The sequence below is a fragment of the Manis pentadactyla genome, chromosome 13 (genome assembly GCF_030020395.1).
Source record: "Manis pentadactyla isolate mManPen7 chromosome 13, mManPen7.hap1, whole genome shotgun sequence".
Taxonomy (NCBI): Eukaryota; Metazoa; Chordata; class Mammalia; order Pholidota; family Manidae; genus Manis; species Manis pentadactyla.
Window position 1 is genome coordinate 105632161 of NC_080031.1, and position 19671 is coordinate 105651831.

At 44.2% G+C, this 19671-nt stretch overlaps 1 protein-coding gene across 1 annotated transcript; it reads right to left on the bottom strand.

The window, feature by feature from the left end:
- Positions 1–1486: 1486 nt before the first annotated feature.
- On the bottom strand, positions 1487–18983 carry PLAC8L1 (PLAC8 like 1). Its single transcript, XM_036894899.2, has 4 exons — positions 16910–18983; positions 12255–12388; positions 2815–2951; positions 1487–1733 (listed from the first exon to the last, which is right to left on the bottom strand). Exons 1-4 carry the CDS (start codon positions 17029–17031, stop codon positions 1530–1532), a joined length of 597 nt encoding a protein of 198 aa, XP_036750794.2. The 5' UTR covers positions 17032–18983; the 3' UTR covers positions 1487–1529.
- Between the last annotated feature and the right edge of the window lie 688 nt (positions 18984–19671).

Consider the following 19671-nt stretch of genomic DNA (forward strand, 5'->3'; position numbering starts at 1 on the left):
CCTTAGGCAAGCTGCTTGACCTCTCTGTGGCTCAGGTTCCTTTTCTGGAAAATGCAGATATAATAGCACCTTCCTGGGAGATGTGAAGGGTTAATTATCTTAAAACATGTAGAGCACTCTGAACAGCACCTGGCACGTACAAGTACTCAGTTAAACCAGCTTCCCACCTTCAAGTTTGCCATTCGCACCTACCATCTGAGTTATTTACTTAATATTTTTATTTTGACTCAATTTTCATCTAAAATTAAATTGAAAAGTTTACATCCCATTGTAAATGGAAAACTAGTATAATTTTCTGTGAATATAAGGCAGCAGTACAATAGTATTAACAGCTCATAAGTACTGAGTTCTTGCCACCTGTCTGGCACTGTGCTAAGCGTCCTGACTTGCTAAATCCTCAGTGCCCTATAAGGTCAGTACTGTCATTTTACAGATGAGGAATGAGGCCTAGAGAGATTAGCAAATCTGCCTGTAGTAAATGCAGGAGGCAGTTCTGGCCTCGGAACCCCAGCGCCTCAGTGCGGTTCTGTGCTGTCACCCTAACAAGAGCAGGAGAATTCTGTTCACATGGTAGATGGGTGGTGCTTTGCCTCCTAGGACCGCTGCAACGAAGGACCACAGTCAAGGTGGCTTACAACAGACACCTATGCACTCACGGTTCTGGAGGATAGAAGCCCAAAATCAAGATGTGGGCAGGGCCGTGCTCCCTCCAGACCCTCGAGGGGAGACCCTCCCTCAGCTCTCCAGCGTCTGGCAGGCCCAGCGCTCCTTGGCTTGTGGCCGCATCACTCCAACCTCTGCCTCCAGCTTCGCAGGGCTGTGTTCCCTCTGGGTGTCTGTCTCTATGCCGGGTCTCCCCCTCTAGCAAGGGCAGCAGTCATTGGATTAGGGCTCACCTTAATGACCTCCTCTTAACTGAATTACATCCAACCTATTTCCAAATAAGGTCACATGCACAGATACCAGGAGTTGGGACTTCAACATATCTTTGGGGAGGGGGAGATGATACACAACTCAAACTGTAACAGTTCCTGCCTAAGGCTTTGAGCTGGGGGCTGAAGACTTGCAAGTGTTAGAGCGTGGTCAAGATTAGTGGAAACTGAGACTTTCTCCTCGATGCAGTCAGGACTGGAGGTGGCAGGACAAGGAAGGGCAATGCTCGTCTGTGTCAGACGTTGAGTGACTGGTCCAGATTCTTATTAAAATTAACTATCTCCTGTCCCGTCACAGATACTCTGGGAAAAGGGACTTAGCATAAGAAAGCCATAAACAATCCGTCTAGATTCCTAGACATCCCTCATGAAAGGACGGCAGGAGAAAGATGGGGGGAAAAGCAGCCTTCCAAAACTCCAGGCAGGACAGGGGAGGGCACAGAACTCACCTCTAGGATCTGCCCTGTGTAGTTGGCCTGGAATAGGAAATCCAGACAAGCAAGAGTCTTCAACGAGGGTATGCGTAAAGAACGACAGTAAAGACAGTGGTGGGATACTATTTATCTTCACAGTGAAAATTTAAAGAGAACAATCTCTCTATTGGGAGGACTGTAGGGGAGGCAGGGGAGGCAGGGGAGTGGGCGAAGTCTTCCTGCTCTGGCAGGTAAAGGTGTCCCGCACTGGAGGGGCTGTGTAGACTTCATAGAGCCGGGAGGCCCTCTTCTTGAGTTCACGGGCCACCTGACAGATGGCAAAAGGCCAACAGCAGTGCACGGCCAGCCAGTCCTCACACAGGGTGCCCTAGGGTAAGAACCGGGGCTCTGTGCTGATGCAATCCCACAGGCTCTTTTCCACTACCCAGGGCCTCCACAATACTCCCTGGTGGCCCATCCCACCCACTGCTTCCAAGATCCACCAACACCCGAAAGGCAGCTCCCAGGGGGCCCATGGCTGCACCCGGCCGCCCAGGAGCCAAGCAGCTCAGGGCTAGTCAGTCCTTGAATTCAGAGACCTGCCCTCAGTGCTTTGGATCCAAGCCACTGATTCCTCTGTCAACATTTTTTTTCCACTTAGGTCTCAATATTTGTAGTTATTTTGTTTATTTCTTCAGAGTGGGTAATAAGTGCACATGGTCCAAAATCCCCACAGTAAGAAGAGATAGGAAATAAAAAGTAAATCCTAATTCTACATCTGGTCCCAGTCCCCTAATTACCTGTTGGGGGGCAATCTTTGTAGATAGTTTCTTATATAAATTCCAGATAAATTCTATGTCTACACAAGTATATACGTATCTAGTCTCTTACGTAAATAGTGCGTACTTCTATGCCTTGCTCTTTTTTCACTTAAAAATATATCTTAGGGATCATTCCCTACAAATACATAAAGAGATGCCCTTTTTGTTTGCAGGTATGACCTGTCTGTCCCCAGTCTCTCGCTGTACTTCATCTCAGCCACACTGGACACTGTCTCGCTCTTTGAAGTGTCTCCAGGGAGCCCCCAGAGTGAATCCTGCATGTGCCACATAGGCTACATTTTAAGGCAGACCATCCCAAGTATATCCTCCCAACTTAGTGCAATTCTACCGGCCACTTCCTCTCGACGTAGTTAAAGACGGAGACAGAAGTGCCCACTGACCAATAACGTGTGTTATAATAGGTCCTCCTGGGAAATACCCTTCACAAGATGGCATTTTGGTTAACATACATTCTAGTAACAAATGTAATCAGAAATTTCTTCCCTTTTCTTCCCCAAAATCTTACACTAAGTGTGGTGTTTTTAAGCATCCTTGCCCAGACTCTCTTTATTTTAAACACAGGTTTAAAAGGCATCCAGGACTCATTCATATAGATCGAGGTTCACATGTATGTTCAAACACACTCACCCGTATTTTATGTCTCTCTCTGGTGCCAACTCTTAGGGCAAAGGTGGACCCAGGTAGTAATGGCCAACAAAAACACTCTCCGTGATGCCTGGCGACGTCGCACTCGAGACACAGCGGGCAAAGCAGACCACAGAAGCCTGTCAACGACCACATGAGAAAGTCAGGGCTCTGGGGTGCGCTCCGAGCAGCTCTCCTTCCCCAAGAGCATTCACAGCCCTAGGCCGTCAAGTGAGTGCTGTATCGACTCCCTGCAGTCAGGGCCTGAGAATGAATAGCCAATTCTCAACTGAGCCCCATCAAAATTGTCTTCTTTTGTTAAACACCGACAAAGCTGAATCTGATACAATTCTGTTAAGCGTTCACTATGGTAATTGTTTTTTCCTGTCAAGAGAGAAGCATTAAATAATTTTTTTACAGCTGAATCATAACTGTTACTTCTATTATGTTCATCTCTCTAATTTCAGTATTTAAAATAGACACAGCATATGGTACTTTTGAGTAACAGGCATCTTTTTCTGTAAGGGAGATTGAAAGTTCTTTCATGTACACTGATTCTGCCTGCTATTCTTACCAGGACTTTATTCTATTTCTCAGGCCAGAAGGTTACTCTAATTTTTACTGGTTTTATGAAGCCACTGACACCTGCCAGTTTTAACCTGTAAACTATTAGAGGCTTGGTTCCTTGAATGTCAACTGAAAACAGTTTGTCATTTATTCATTCATTTATCTTTAACTACTTGATATTGTTTTCTACATGTTCTGCATGAACATCTAACACTGAGGTTCTGTCTTAACTGTGATTTGGGTCACAGACCATTTTGAGAATATGGTGATAGCTATGAACTCACTTCTCAAAGAAAAAGATAAAAATATGCCCGCTGACATGCAAAATTGTGCATTCAATTTCACAGGTTTCAAAGTTCCACTGAAAATTATCAATGGACCACAGGTTAACAAACCTTGATATATGGTTAAGATATTTGGTCACCTCACATTGCAAAAGGTGACCGCCTTGATGAATACAAATAATTAGGACTATGAAACAGAAGAAAAATAAAAACTAACCATAACCTTTAAAAATATATTCAGTAACTACGTTATTCAGGCATGGCATACATAGGAGAAAATGCACAGGTCGTAAATGTTCAGGTGGGTAAGTTTTGACAATCATGTTCACCCAAATGTAGAGCATGAGCCTCACCCCCGAGAGCTGCCCACCCTACAGACATTCCCAGTTCTCCCACCCCCCATTCCAGAGGCAACCGCTATTCTGCTTCCTATTCACATGGATAAGTTTTACCTCCTCTTGGACTTCATATAAATGAATCAGGCTTATTTTCATATCCATCTTCTTTTGTGCAACGTCATGTTTCTTGAGCTTCATCAGTGTTACATGAATCTGTAGTCTGTCCTTACTGTTGTTGAGTAGATTTCAATGTATGCATATCCCACCAGTGGCTTATCCATTGTCCCATTGATTATTTCATGTTTTGCTATCATGAATAAGTACTGTGAACATTCATAGACAAGTCTGTATGTGGACATATAAATTTTCATTTCATCCAGTGGATTCCTGGAAGGAGAATTGCTATGTGATGGGGTAGACTGTTTGACTTTACAAGAAACAAACAGTTCTCCAAAGTGGACATTTTACACTCCCACCAGTAACGTATGAGAGTTCTAGTTGTTGCACGTCCTCACCAAGATTTGCTGTTGTCAGTCTTGCCTATTGTAGCCATTCTAGCGACTGAAATGGTAGTGATCACAGCCTTTTAGTGCATCAGAAACGAAGGCTCACATCCCACATCACCAGCTCACTAGAAGAACTTCCTGTCACAGGCCTGTGTCTGCCTGCCCATCCCTCCCTCTCTCCCCAACAGGGAGGAGAGCAAAGTCACACTCCCCGATTCAGTGACAAAGAAGCAAAAAGCTAGGAATCCTGTTTTACCTCCAAGAAATGCTCCAGGACTCTGGACTGCAACTTGACAGAGGGGGTGACATAGCATCCCAGCATGTCAGGCGGGAGGCACAGAGGGAGGAGGACAAGCAGCAGCCTGTCCTCAAGGAGAAGAACATCTACGTCGTCCACCCGCGCATCTTAAGTTAAATAACTGAATCATGTTCTGCAGGCACTAAATCATCACCTGACCCAAAGCAAGCTCTGAATTCAGCCTTGAGTAAGTCTGGGATGTTTCAGCCCACATTTTTTTTTAAGTCATGACTCCAAGCAAGATCAGCAGGCCCCATCGACAACTGGTACAAACAGCTCAGATAACAGAAGGCACAGGAAACTTACAGCGAGTTGAGTGGCCATATTGTATGCAACCTTCAGTTAGGGGACTTTGAAATCACGGCACATAAAAATCAATCAAATCTCATTTTAGGCATAGATTGCAAAATAGTGTAAATGCCTGCAAATAAAAAATTAGTCAAAAATTGCATAATTATAAAGCTGGCAAGCAAAGTGAGTAATGAATCATGTTCACACAATTGCCTGAGCTGCACCACTTTAACTGGTAAAGAGACATGCCCACTGTCCTCAGTAAGTATCCTGTAAAGAGGTTTTGTGCATTGAAAGTCCTGTATCTTATTTTTATGACTTCTATGCTTTTTTAAAAACACAGGCGGTTATTTTTATTTTTAAACCTTTCCATCATATAACCATGTTATCTAAGTATTCGGTAGGAGGTATACCACACGCTGAAGGAAACACACCCAGACACACATTCAATTACCTTGAGACAGAAGTCAGATATGATAATTTAAAAAAACACTATGAAAGCCAACTTTGTGGTATAATATCTATACTGACTTCACCATGTAACATTTGACCAAGACCTGCTAAAATTACTTTGCATCTATTAACTCATTTGGTTCTCACAATCCCATAATGTAGATACCCGTATTTTGTCCATTTTACAGATGAGCAGACTGAAGACCAGAGGACTTTTTGCCCAAGTTCATACGTTTCTTAGGAAGGGGCAAAGGCCAGATTTGAGCTTAGCAGTCTGGTCCCTAAGTCTTTACCACACATAACACATGTCCATATGTTCTCATGTTTTACGTATTTACTGAGTACGCCACAGTGTTTGTGGATTTGCCTGCTCCAAGACGGCATCCTTACTGCCACTACTTCCTGTCTGCTCCTGTGGGACGCTCTTAAATCACGCGACTAGAGAGGTAGGTGAGGACAGATCCTTCTCGTCAGGCATCACTGCTCCATACTGTGTGCAGTACAGCAGGATAAACCCTGCTGCTCACACTCAGGAAGGATGCACAAGAGCAGGATGATGGCATCCTTAGTCCTAAAGAGTCTCTACAAGAAAACTCTGCAACACGCATCACAGGCTAAAGGTAAGTATCCAGAATCTAATATATCAAGAACTCAATACATAAAGGATTAAACCAAAGAAGAAAACGGGCAGAGGACATGAGCTGGTAAATCACCAAAGAGGATATGGGCAGTAACAAACAGAAGAGTTGCTCAGTGTTGTCAGTAATTAGGGAAATGTGTATTGAGATGATTAGAAATCATTTTTTATACCTAAGAATACCAAATTTTCTAAGTTTTTAAATACCCAATGTTGTGGGGAGCCATAGCGAAATAGGAACTCCACACACCGATGGAAGCGGACATTGGCATGGCCACTTTGGAAGGCAACGTGTTAAGTCTAGTGAAATTTTAAATACTCTAGGATCCAGTTAGTCCACTTACCAGTATCTACCCTAGAGCAACGTCTGCACATGTACCAAAGAGGCAGTTGCAAGAATATCCACGGTGGCATTAATTGATTTAATAGAGAAGGTGGGACATGGTTCCCTTTTCTGTAATGTTTTATTTTTTTATAAGGTGACCGTATTCATGTGTTTTTTGTGAAGTAAAAATAGTATATATATAAAAGCACAAATATAAATATATATGTGTGTGCATATATATATATATATATGCATGTGTGTATATATATATGTATGTGTATCTTAAGGAGCTTAGGCTCAAAAGGGATTTGAGCCATAAACTCAGGCTCTTCCTTTTATACCCAAAGGCCTGGGAGTTCCATAAGCACCATCGCCTAAATGTTCCTGCTCTGTTCTGAGATGGGCTCCACCCTCACGCATGGAATGTTCATTTTCCATTTTTCATCCTGCTAACTCACAGGGGAGTCAAGAGAAGCCTACACAAACCCAGAGTGTGCGGCCCCAGAGAGCAGAAGTGGGGAAAAGGGTGGGTGAAACTGCAGCAAGACACTTTCAGATCAGTTAATACAAAAAGGCAGAACCATCTACCAGTAAGAGATGCTCAGAGAAGGAATGGGCACACTCAGACATGGTGGGTGGGACTGTGAATTAGTACAGCTTCCAAATGGAGAGCCGTTGGCAACATCAAGATTTAAAGCGGTACATACTATTTGACCAGCAGGTTTACTCCTCAGCAACTACCCCAAAAATAGACTCACACACACACGAAAGGACCTCAGTATGAGGATGTTCACACCGTACCGCTCTGAACAGCAAAAAGTCTGGAGAGCACACACAGGCCCACCAACGCAGATTTGGGGATAAATTACAGTGCATTCACACACAGGATCTATGCAGCAATTTAAAATACTAGCTTCAGAATTGCTGATGTGGTCTGACCACCTAGATAAATTATTAAATTAATGTTTAATTTAAAAGCACAGAACTGTGTGTTTACAATTCTACTATCTGTGTAAGTTACATACACATAAACAGCAAAAAATCTGAAAGGACAGATACCAAGATATTAATGGTTATTTCTGATGGGTAGGATTACAGGATACTGACTTTTTTCTCTTGGAAATTTCTGTATTTTTCTTTTTCCAAATGATTGTATAATACTTTTATAACAAAAAAAAAATTCATCAATTTCCATTTGAACTTTGTCTTATATGTTTACAAGCACACAGATGATGCCTGGACTCAGGTGGCAGTGGCTGCCTCTGGGAGAAGAGCTCAGTGAGGGGCAGCAGGGGTGGGGTGCCGGCTTTTCATAAACCAACGGGGAGGTCCTTTTGAATTTTGCATCGTGTGCATGATAACCTAGTCAAAATCTTTTCCTTTTTATTGTTTTAAGCCCTGAGCTGGCTCGAGAGAGCAGCTCTCCTCCCTGGACCTGCTTGGAAAGCCAAGGCTGTCGGGTCCTCTGCCAGACACGCTGCAGAGGGACTTGGGCCAGCTTTAGGATTCTTTCAATCAAGTGCCAGACAGACAGAAGGAAACGAGGTTACAGGGTAAAATTCTTTCACTGATGTGTCGTTCAAGAAATATTTCAAGTGCCTCCAGGGGGCCCCAGAGCAGCGAGCCAGACAGCAGTGGTCCCTGCTTTCAGAGAGCGCACCGTTCACCCGGGATGCGGGGTGGGGGCACGAGTCCCAGTCGGAGGCACTCTCACACCTCCTTCCTCCCCCAGAGAACCGAAGGAAGCCCTGGCCTGCTCCACAGTGCCCATGCTGGCAGCTGATGGCTCCTGGTCCGCACCACACTCTTCACTGCCTGTTGCTTACTGTGCCCTCGCAGAGGGGCGGTGTGAGTGCCTGGTACTCTCCCATCTTCCAACTTAAATCAGTTCCTCCCAACCCCCTGTAAGTTCCTTTCCTAACACCCTGCTTATTTCCTTCATAGCACTCTGTCACAATGGCAATTATTTTGTTTGTTGGCTTGCTTATTCGCTTAGTAATTGTCTCCTCTGAGGAGCCATCTCTGTCCTAGTCACGACTATGTCTGTAACACTTATTGTATGTCTACCCATAGTAGGAACTCTGTAAATACTGGATGAATTACAAACCAGTGCTGATCACACCCCTGGCACACACCTTCCCTGGGGCAACATCACGAGCATTCCCAAAGCTGGGGCGCCCAGCCTTTCAGCCTCGGTGTCACCTGGCACCTACTTGCCACCCCAGGGCTTTGTCCCCACAGCGCACTTTCGGCAACCACAGCTTCCAAGGACACAGAGGCACCCGCCTGCTAATCCCAGGGCAGTATGAACTCCCACTAAAGCACAGAGGTGCAAAGAGACGGAGGCACTTTTAGAAATACAATTGCAATAAATTGAAGAAGCAAAATGTCAAAAAGAAATGGAAATCTTCGCTGCTCATAATGTACCCTTTGTTTAATGGGTGACAAATTATAGCAATAATCCTTAACATTTAATGGAAAACTGTCCCCAGGGTGGGAATCTGGCGTGGAACCAAGTCATGGAAAGAAGCTCTCCTTTTTGTTCCCAAGTTTGCCGCAGCTATTTTCACAGTGATTTGCTTGAAACGAAACTTTGTAGGCGAAGAAGCCCTTTTAAACGAGGAAGGAAAGAAACTGAGGAAGCACAGGACTCAGACTCCAGCTGCATCCTGGGAGGTACAGTGCAGATGACGAGTGGGAAAGTGATATTGCCTTTAAATTTTCCTCCAAAAATTTAAAAGTTCAGAGACACTGTGAGCAGTCACAAAATGAAGGCCCACCTGGAAAGCAACAATTAGGGCACAGAACATTCGAGATCACCTTTTACTGTATCACCATGGCCTCTCCTCCATGCATGGTGCCTGATTTTAAAGAATATTGTATTTCTTCCCATGTCCTTCCTTCTCCTCTTGCCCCAAACTGCCTCTCAAACAGGTAAGCAGGGAATCCTCAGGAGATCCCGCACGGCTGGTCTCCTGAGCCTGACGGGGGCCGGGAGCAGAGCTAAGCGGTGAGGCAGTGTTTGAGACAGAGGGGGTGGCGAGGAGGGGTCCTTTCTTTGCCAAACTTTTTAGATGCTCTTGGGATTGGGTAGAAATCACTGTGCCACAGCCAAGCTAAGCCTCCTGACTCTACACTTTGCTCTCAACATGATAATGGGTAATAAAAATTATAGTCACGATAAAATTAATACCTAAAAGTCACTAAGTGCATTTGAATATTTATTGGGATTTCCTGATAACAGTACCTATTAGTACATTCAGGAAATTATCCTTTCACTCTCGTGGGCAATATTGATAGGATTGTCACTCAGAATGCCCTGCCTGGCCAGGCGTAGGCACATGACTTAAGCTGGGAAACTGGGCTTCATCTGCACAATATCCATTCTGATGGGAAAACAAGATAAAAACGTCTGGAGTTGACCAGACTGCCAGCTAGTTCCTGATAATGCATCTTGTCCCTTCTGAGCTTAGTTTGCAGTTGTTTATTAAACTCTGTGAGCTATGTCAAAGCCTTCTAATGATATCCGGTGTATGATTCTGTATGAGTTTCCTAGGGCTGTCGAAACAAAATACCCAAAACTGGGCACCCTACAGCAATAAAAATTATTCTTATTCTGGAGGCTAGAAGTGTGAAATCCAGGTGTCGGCAGGTGTGATTCCTCTGGAAGGGCTAAAGGAGAGGCTGTCCACACCTTTCCTAAGGGGGCAATTCTTGGCATTCTTTGGCTTGTAGCTGCATTATTCCAATCTCTGCCTCTGTCTTCAAACGGCCTTCTCTTCTCTGTGTTTGTATCCAAATTTCCCCCTTCTTATAAGAACACCTGCCATTAGATTAGGGTCCACCATTTGAGAGGACACACTTCCAAGTGCAGCATGCAACAAAAAACATCTCGGATCCAGTTATGTTCCAAACCAGCGTTACGAGTGGGTTCTCTGCACTAACTGCTCTAATCCTGACAATGGTTCTTGACGTGGGCCTCTTTATTATTCTCACTTCAGACATGGAAAAATTAAGACCCAGAGAATTTGTTGGAGGTCAAATGGCCAGTGAGAGGCAGAGTTAGCATTCAAGGCAGGGTCTGTATCTGATAGAAGCCTGTTCTCCTACCTGCTGCCTTACATTCCAGGCTTTGCCCTACTTGGAAATGTGTTGATGGCCTCCCAACCCCACTACAAGTCATGACAGGAAAACGGTCCACTTCCCAATTTGGAGGTAGACCTCATAGATCCACCTCGCTGTTCTGCTTTCTCCGTGCCTCAGTCCTGGGCGACAACAAAGTCAGAGAATCTGGAAGAGAACCAGGAAGAATCCTGAAAGAATCAGCAAATATTGGAAGTACAAGTGGGAGCAGGGTCAGAAAGCAACCTGCTGAGCTCCGGGTCAGACAGGCAGGGACGGAGGGGAGGGCCTGGCGCTGGGCAGTGTCTTCTCTGAGGTCCGGGCACACGGAAGGCTCCGGCCTGCATGATCGGAGCACCAGAATATGTCGTGAGAGCTGTCGCCTGAGCAAGGCTCTCAGCTGAAAAAGGGCTTGGATCCCATAGCCACTCAGGGCTCCCGGACTGGTCCATCCATGAGGCTTGAGGACGAATTCGGGTCTTCCCAGAAGCCTTCGAAGGGTGTGGACAGCCCTATTCCTTTAAGATATTAGATCCAGGGTCTGTTGGATGTTGAACTGGAGAGACTGACCCTTATCAATCAAGGGCTCCCCCACCCCTGCCGCGCACTACCACCCCCCGCCACCCACCCAAAAAGATTCTGAGACCGAGTTGCTCCCCAGGGCAAGGGCATCAGGTCTTTGAAGGGATACTGACACGTGGTCCCAGAGATGGGTCAGAACGTCCTAAGGTAGAAACAGGCTCGACGTGCTTTGAGCTTCAAACCCAGGGGGAAATCGTGTGGCTAGAGCGCAGGCTCGCTGCTACCTCTTGATAGCTAAACCAGAACCTGAAAATACTTTGATCAACAAAGAGGGCTTCTTTCTGTGATTGTTCTTCCTGTTATTAGAGTCCTACATATTCCCCAATTACTAGAAAGAGACAAGCAAAAAGAAAATGAGAATTATTCATTAGCCTCCAGATGGTATCTGCTGTAAACATTTGTAGTTGTAGTCTTCATATTTTTCTAAATATTTCTCCCCCAAAATGGTGTCTAAACTGCTTAGTTTTATACTCTGCTTCTTTACCTTAAAAAAGGTATCCAAAACATATTTTCCTCCCACTAAATACTATTCTGCGATGTGACTCTTCGTGGCTGTGCGATCGCTCACTGTGCGCCCCCCCCCCAGCTGAGCGTTCAGGCTGCTCCAGATGGCTGTGTGACAGCCACTGCCTCAAAGTTTAATGTCGCTAAATCTCCACACGTGATTTACTTCTTTAGACTGAATGCCTCAAAATGTAATTCCTGGGTCTGAGCTATGTGACTCTTGAGGTTCTTTTCACATGTACTGCTCACCATCCACTGGGAAAGGCTGTCCCAGTTCACACTCCCACCAGCAGCGGACGAGGGGGCCCGAGTCTTACATCTTTGCCGACCGTGGATCTTTGAAGTCGCCACTTTCTCTACAAAGGCATCCACAACCCTGAAAAGCAAGACTGCTCCTGTATCTGGGTCACTACATGAGTCCAGATACTCTGAGACCACTCACTTCCTGTTCTTGTGCCTAGTGTAGCTTTTCCACCGACTGATGTCTGGGGGAAGGAAACAGTAAGGGAGAACTCGAACGAGGAGGAAAAACCTACAGATTCTCCTGTCGCTGCAGATACCGAAGAGGCCAGTGCTCCAGTCCCCACCGGCCTGGACAATCGTGAGCGTGGTCCTGCCACCGGCTCCCTGGACAGGCTGCTTCACCACCACCTGGGCGGCTGCCTGGCTCCTGCAGAGTCAAGGACGGTGGTTAACTTGGAAACAAAGAGGGTGGTTCAGAAGGATGACCGTTAAGTGAGACAGAGCGATAAAGAGGAGACCGGGGCTCTTGACTCATGGCTGAGCTGACCTCCCCATCCCCCCACCTCCTTCATCACGCCTTCTCCTCTGACTTCTTTGCCCCAGCTCTATTAACAGCACTATTACCCGCATCCTGCCACCCAAACTCGGTGTCCAGCCTACTTCCTCAGTGTTCATAATAGTTGAAGTCACAAATGTGCAAGCAAGAGGCCTCAGTTCAAGTCCCAACATGCCACCTCCTGGAAGCCTGACCTTGGTTAAGTTCTTAATCTCTCTGCATTCCATCTGTTCAAATGTAAGATAAACAATACTCCTGCATAGGGCTATGGAGTTGACTGAAGGACATGCAGGACATTCAGTTGGCTTATTGCCCCCAGAGCAAGAGCAACAAGGTGACCCTGAGTAAGGCTACCTAACGAGGGCTTTGAAGAAACTAGTAAGTTGACTGGAGCTCGTACACCCAAAGCCGGACTAGGCTACATGCAGTATCATTTCAGTGAATAACCCAGACTTCAGGATGTCTTCACATCAAATTACTGTATGGTTGTCCCCATGGGACCACAAAGCACAACTTTGGGCTGATTTTTCCAGAAGGGAATAGATATTCCACCCAATCATTCTAAAATAGGAAATGCAGGCCCAATGGATGGGCTTCAAAAATGAGGTGAGGGAAAACCTCCTCCTGCTTCTGGGGCTCAAAGTTACTTTTGCCAGAGCCCCTCCCGTGGGGATGGCTGCCGTGAGTCCCACAGTGAAGGTAAGGTGTGCCTGGCCTCATGGAAGGGGCAGGTCAAGAGTGGGGGAGAAGGGGGCGCCCTGGAATGAGTCTGAGCCTGGACAGAGCAGTAATATTCCCTTTCGTACTTCCCTTGTGGCAAGCCTCAGTAAGAGCTTGCACTAGGTGTCTGGAATGCTGTGAAGAATTGAAGAGCATGCCTCACGCTCGAGACAAGTAAACAGAGAACTTCTTTCTGTAACAGCTGTTGTGATAATAACAGTCACTACTGTTCAGCCCCTGGGACCCACGGCCTGGAGGCCAGAGTGGAACATTCCAAGCACCTTAAAGGCAACACCCTGGTGGCATTTTGGAAACATGGGGGTCCCTTTGAGAACCTCTGCTTTGGGACAATAAATCCAATGAGATTTCATGTTGCCATAAGATGGGGTACACGGTTCTTGTTAAGATCCACATCTTTTTCATCTCACCAATACTGACCAAGTCTACACCCTCCCAGACAGGACCTCACATTGGCTTGTTAAAAAATCAATACCCAAGCCTCACCACAGCACAATGGCCCAGGTCTGCAGGCATGAGGTATGGAGATCAGTATTCATACCAGGGCTCCCAAGCAATTCCTATGCAGTCATCCTGAAAGCCGATACAGGTGGATGTGGAGACCACTGGTGATGCCTGCAATTTGTCATTGACCTTCTGAGGCTCGCCCTAGGTAGGTGGTGCTGTCAAGGTAACAGGGATGGCCAGGAAAACAGACTAGGAGGTAGGCTGGAAGGGAAGACGATGCTCGGAGCACAGCCAGTCGCAGTGCCAGTGAGACCTCCCCTGGACATGCTGCCCTGAGCTTGGAAGAGAGGTCAAGGCTGGGGCTTCCTGCCTCGGGTGTGAAGTGGAGCTATGAAACATCCCCTCTTATCTCTTCAGCATTACAGACAAAGCTTAGGGTCTAAGATTTTCAAGAGCCTACAAAAGTGTTTAAGACCTGGAAAAAAGTATTGGCTCCAAAATAGAAAAACTACAAAATAGAAGGAAGTTAATGCTCAATTAAACACGAAAATTGAACATTAGGCTGATCTCATTAATTGTCAAATTTAGAATTCATAAATATTTTATTACACTTGAAAACAACTTATAACTCTCTCATTTTGCAAAAAGTCCCAAATATGAATGATTGCTGAGGAGCAGCAATCATAAACTGAATTAATTACTCATAGCCAAATAATCTCAAAAGTGAAGTTTTGAAAGTCCTTTCACTTAGTGTGCAGCAAAAAAATACATGGACATCATGTCTGGTACTGGGTACATTTTAATACATTTGTTCAGATGTGGGTCAGGACCTAGTGTTGTGGACTGAATTGTTACCCCACCACCACCATTTTCTGTGTTGAAGTCCTAGCGCCCAGTGTGACTGTATTTGGAGGTAATTAAGCTTAAATGAGGAATGGGGTGGGATCCTGGTCTGACAGGATCGGTGGCCTTAGAAGAGGGAAGGCCGTGTCCATACACAGGGAGAAGGCTGCAAGCAAGAACGTCCTCGCCAGAACCCAACCCTGCTGGCACCCTAGTCTTGGACTTCCAACCTCCAGAACTGTGACAACATAAAAGTCTGCTCTTTAGGCCACCCCGTCTACTGCACTTTGTTATAGAAGCCTGAGCAGACTAAGACACCTACCAAGATTTCAAATTGGCCCTGAAGAAACTACTTTATACCTATCTTATTCCCTCTACCTCCATGCGAGCTCCTTGAGGTCAGGGGGTACATGTCGCTTCCCCCTGTGCCCCCAGAATCCAACACTATCTTGAATCCTAGTGGGTGAATGATATTTATTGAATTGAAGCAAATCGAATTCACAAGTCTCTTCCATTACATCTGAGTCCTCCTCAAGTCTGGCTCTAAATCAGGTGACCTTACCTGTTTCATTCTCTAGCAAAGGCACAGCTCTCAGGTATGAACTGATGAAATAAACGTAGAAGGTAGCATCCCAATTATCTCTGAGTTAGTAGAGGAATTTCTGAGGGCAGAGCCCCTGGGTTAGACTTTCCCCTGAAATGAACTGTTTAAAGCTTGCAGCCCTAGAAGAGAATTTTCTCCTTCCATCTCAGCATTATGTGCATAACACCTTTAATCATGGTGTGGAAGCCTGTCCTACCTATTCCAAATCAAGTAAGAGGACAGTGTTTTCTTGGTGGGAAAAGAAAGTTGTTTTCTGTGCATTTACCTGATTTTTAATTCAGGAAATATAGTGTTGAGTTTCTTTCCTTAATACCCTGAATTTTTGCTAATTTTCATATTAAAATGCTGCTACTGACATACAGTGGCTAAAATGTTTCAGCTCAAGAATACAGCACATATGTCATAATTAAAATAACTAGCATCTGCTATGGGCCAGGCACTCAGTAGTTCCTTTAAGAACTGATCATTATTCAGGGACTGCAGGTATCAGACTAAAGTAGTATTGTAACTTCCTGAACAGCTTTTAGCTCTGTATATTACCCCAGGGAATCCTATACTATCATTAAAAACAGGAACGAGTTTGGAAACAGTAAGTGAAGCTTGTGGTCAGAGATTTGCTCATTCAGAGCATCTGGCCATTTGCCGTCCAATCAGCAAGTTTTTCATTTAGTGAAAGAGGACAGATTTTATTTTCAGGCACACTGAAGATCAAATGTGGCTTGACTGCATTCTAGCTGTTTGACCTTGGGGAACACCACTTGTCACAGCCCTCAGCTCTGGTCTCCTCTCCCAAAAAATTTGGAATTAGAATATCCTGCCTCCACAGTTGCCATGAGGATAAAACAAGATCACATACTTGGCACATAGTCAGTATGGAGTAAATGGCAGTTATTATTATTATTTCAACTTAAGGATCCTGCACATACCCTAGGGCAGTCTGCACACTTCTCTAAAGAACAGAGGAAGATCAGGGCAGTTTCTCAGTTGTCTGTGTGTTACACAAATACCTTAATGTTTAATCACAGTGACCAGTCATCCCGATTTGCCCAAGACTAAGTTTCCCAGGGAGAAGCTAGCAGTACTAAAATCAGGACAGTCCCAGGCAAAACAAGGTTAGTTACCCTAATAGACAGAAGCAGAGGCAGGCTTCCCCCCATGACAGCCAGAAGGCTGACTCCGGTCTCTAGCTATCTGCTCCTAGCGGGCAGCAGTGTTAGATGGAAAAGACACACCAGTCACCGTTTTTGACCTCACTCTGTCCTTCTTCCCAGCAGCTAGGCACATTTCCCAGTGTGTTCCCACATGCTCGGTGCTTCAGCCTGCACTGGGGAGCTGGCGGGGGGAGGGTGTATTTCACGTCACTCTCTTCTTACTGAAACTTGCCGTACTGAGTTGATTCTGCCTTCCACTCAGGCCTCCTTGATTATTTCGGTCTTAACTGAAGCCAAAATCCTTGAGTTTTTATTTCAAAAGGGTGGAAACTATTGGCAGCCACCAGAAATAGTTTCACTTGGTTAGGGTTCAACATTTTAAGTTAATAATAAAGAGACATCCTTTCAACCAAGACTGCCCTTCTCTTTTCACTGGCCAAGGCCAGAAGGAACTTATCAGTTGCCCCCTTTCAAGTACACATGGGAAATGACAGCAACTACTTTCTTCCCAAGCCAGGTTTTCTTTAGCCTGGTTCCTTGTAAGTAGATTGATTTGATACTCTAACCAAAAAGCAAAAGCTGAGGGTAAAGAATCACCCTACTCCATACCTCAGGTTGGAAATAAAATGTTCATCTTCCGATGATATGGGTGAGAGCCACGGAGGTGACTGTATGGTGAGTAAGGAAACATCCTCAGGAAACCCAGAGATGTGATTTCCAAAGCAATTCATAGTGTGAGCTGTTTTCTGTCAGCAGGGCTGTCCTTTTTGACAATAAGCTGACTGATTCTAAATTTGGTTCAATCCAAAGGGGAACATCTCTTCTAAAGAATGTTGCCTTGACATTCTGGAACCTGAGGTCAGAGCAGTGTAACTGACATCTTATTTCTTCAAAATCAGGTACACATCTAACTATGGGCAAATCCGTCTTACAGATCTTAACAGAGATACTGCTGAAGATACAACAATGTAAGTTAAAAATAAAAACTTTTTGGTGGGGAAATCCTTTTGCTTTGAGAAATACCTCTAGTAAACTTTTATTTAGCTATCACTTGGCTTTTCCTTAGGGGACTCAAAAGGCTACATATTTCTGCCATGCCATGTAGCTGAGAAGCAACAGGGACTTTATGAATCCCAAAACTAACTCCAGAAAGTTCCAGAAATACTCAAAATGTATCTTTACAATGGAAGGGTCTAAGTGTTTTTTTTAAAAAGTATCTTTACAACAGAAACCCTAGGAATTATTTTAAAATATATGTCTTTATACTGGAAAGTTTTGGAAGTGATCGACATGTATCTTTAAAATGGAAAATTTTGGAAATTATCAAATTTAGTATTCCTAAGAGTGGGACAAACTGATATGTATCTTTTGATATAATGCAATAGGAAGTAATGTTTAACCTAAATTTCATCAAGTCTCTAGACCATACTGTCCAATAAAAATGTACTGTGAGCCACACATACAATTTTAAATTTTTTGGTAGCAATGTTTAAGAAACAGAGGGAGTTAATTTTAACAAATTTTATTTAATATATTTACTGACCCAATTTATTCAAAGCATTATTTCAGCATGTAATCAATGTAAATTATTAGTGAGAAATTGTATATTCTCCTTGCCATGCTAAGTCTCTGAGACCTGCGCTCAGTCTGTCTTTACAGCACACCTCCACTCAGACTGGCCACATTCCAAGTGCTCTACAGACACCTGTGGTCAGTGGCAAAACTACTGGGCAGCACAGCTCTAGCCCGACTCCTCTAAAAGGCAAACATGGGGGAGAAGAACAGACTCCCACCCACTCCTCCAAAATGAAAGCGCAGTAAGTCCCATCTTTGTCACATTCCGTAAGCCTTTAAGAGCAAGGATCATGTCCCATCCAATTTTTGTGTCTTTCGTGTGTGTGTAGGGGTGGTCCCCACCTTTTAACCAGTTAAGCCCTAAACACAGCAGGAGGCAATTAGAAAACTTCCCCAATGCTGCAGGTTTTGGGTGGCATCTGAGTATTTACTAATACAGATGCGAAGTTACATCCAAAGATATTAAGGAGAGAAAGCAGCTTAACAGTGCCAGCTAACACTAAGCACCTACCAGAGCCGGGCACATAGATACCTAATAAACAGTCATCAGAAAATGACTAAATGAACTGATTTCTCAAGAGAAAAACAGATGGACACAATTACTGTAAACTAGAGGAGACACATCTCATTTCCACTTCAAAAATTTGCAGACTCCCCCACATGATTAAGTTGGAATTTCATCCTGAAATCCAAGAATCTTCATAATAACTCACAATTAACCTATCTATTTCCAATTTTTCTCTCAAAAGGACACAGGAACCAGCCTGAATGGGGCTCCCACTGGATAATTTAGGAAAATTTGAGCATCAGGGCATAATAATGATAATAGACTACAGCATACATGAAAAAAAGAATCCATCAGTCCACAGTGATTTGAAAAGAATGAAATTTTAAAACTGGGAGTAAAGGGGAAACCTCTCCTTTACAGAAAATTACAACTTAATAATGTAGAAGAAATGATAAAATTAAGAACTCACCTTATTACAGCTACCAGAGTAACAACTGGCAATGATCCATGAATGCTACTATTTCGTGAAAGTTTGCTAGTCAACAGAATACTCATCTAAGTCTCAAAATACCACCTTACAGACTAATTAATTACAGAAGGGAAAAGATACCTTTCCAATGGAGAAACATGAAGATATCACTTTAATGAAGTGGTCGGACTTGGCATCACCCAAAATGGAAACCCCTCAGCCACAGGAGAACCCTGGCATGGCACAGTGGGGCTCTCGTCTGCGCAGTGGCCCTGCCGGGACTTCCAAGTCTTTATCTACCCATGAGAAAACAGGCACATTCAGATTGCGGTGCAAACTACTAACTGGCAGGGAGTCTTCAAAAATGATAGTCATGAAAGACCAAAAAAGAAAACAGAGGAATTGTCTTAGTTTGAAGGAAATCAAGAGACATGACCACAAAATGTGATGCTTCATCTTTGATTGGATCCCAAGGGTCAAAAAGAAAAAATTATTGATGAACTATTGAGGAAATTTTATTACCTCATTTTTATTAGGAAAGCTTACTACATAATATTATTGCATCAAAGTTAAAGTCCTTGAGCAAAATATATGTATATTATGATTATATAGGAGCATGTCTCAGTTCTTAGGAGTTACCTGGTGGAGTATTGGAAGATGAAGTGTCATGGTATCTGCAACCTATGGTGTCTAGCAGATGGTTCAGAATTTTTTTTAAGTATATTATAAATGCAAAGTGGTATCCTGATAGGATCCTGTAATAGTAAAAAGACATCAGTGGAAACACTGGTAAAATTCAAAGAAAACCTGTAATTTAGT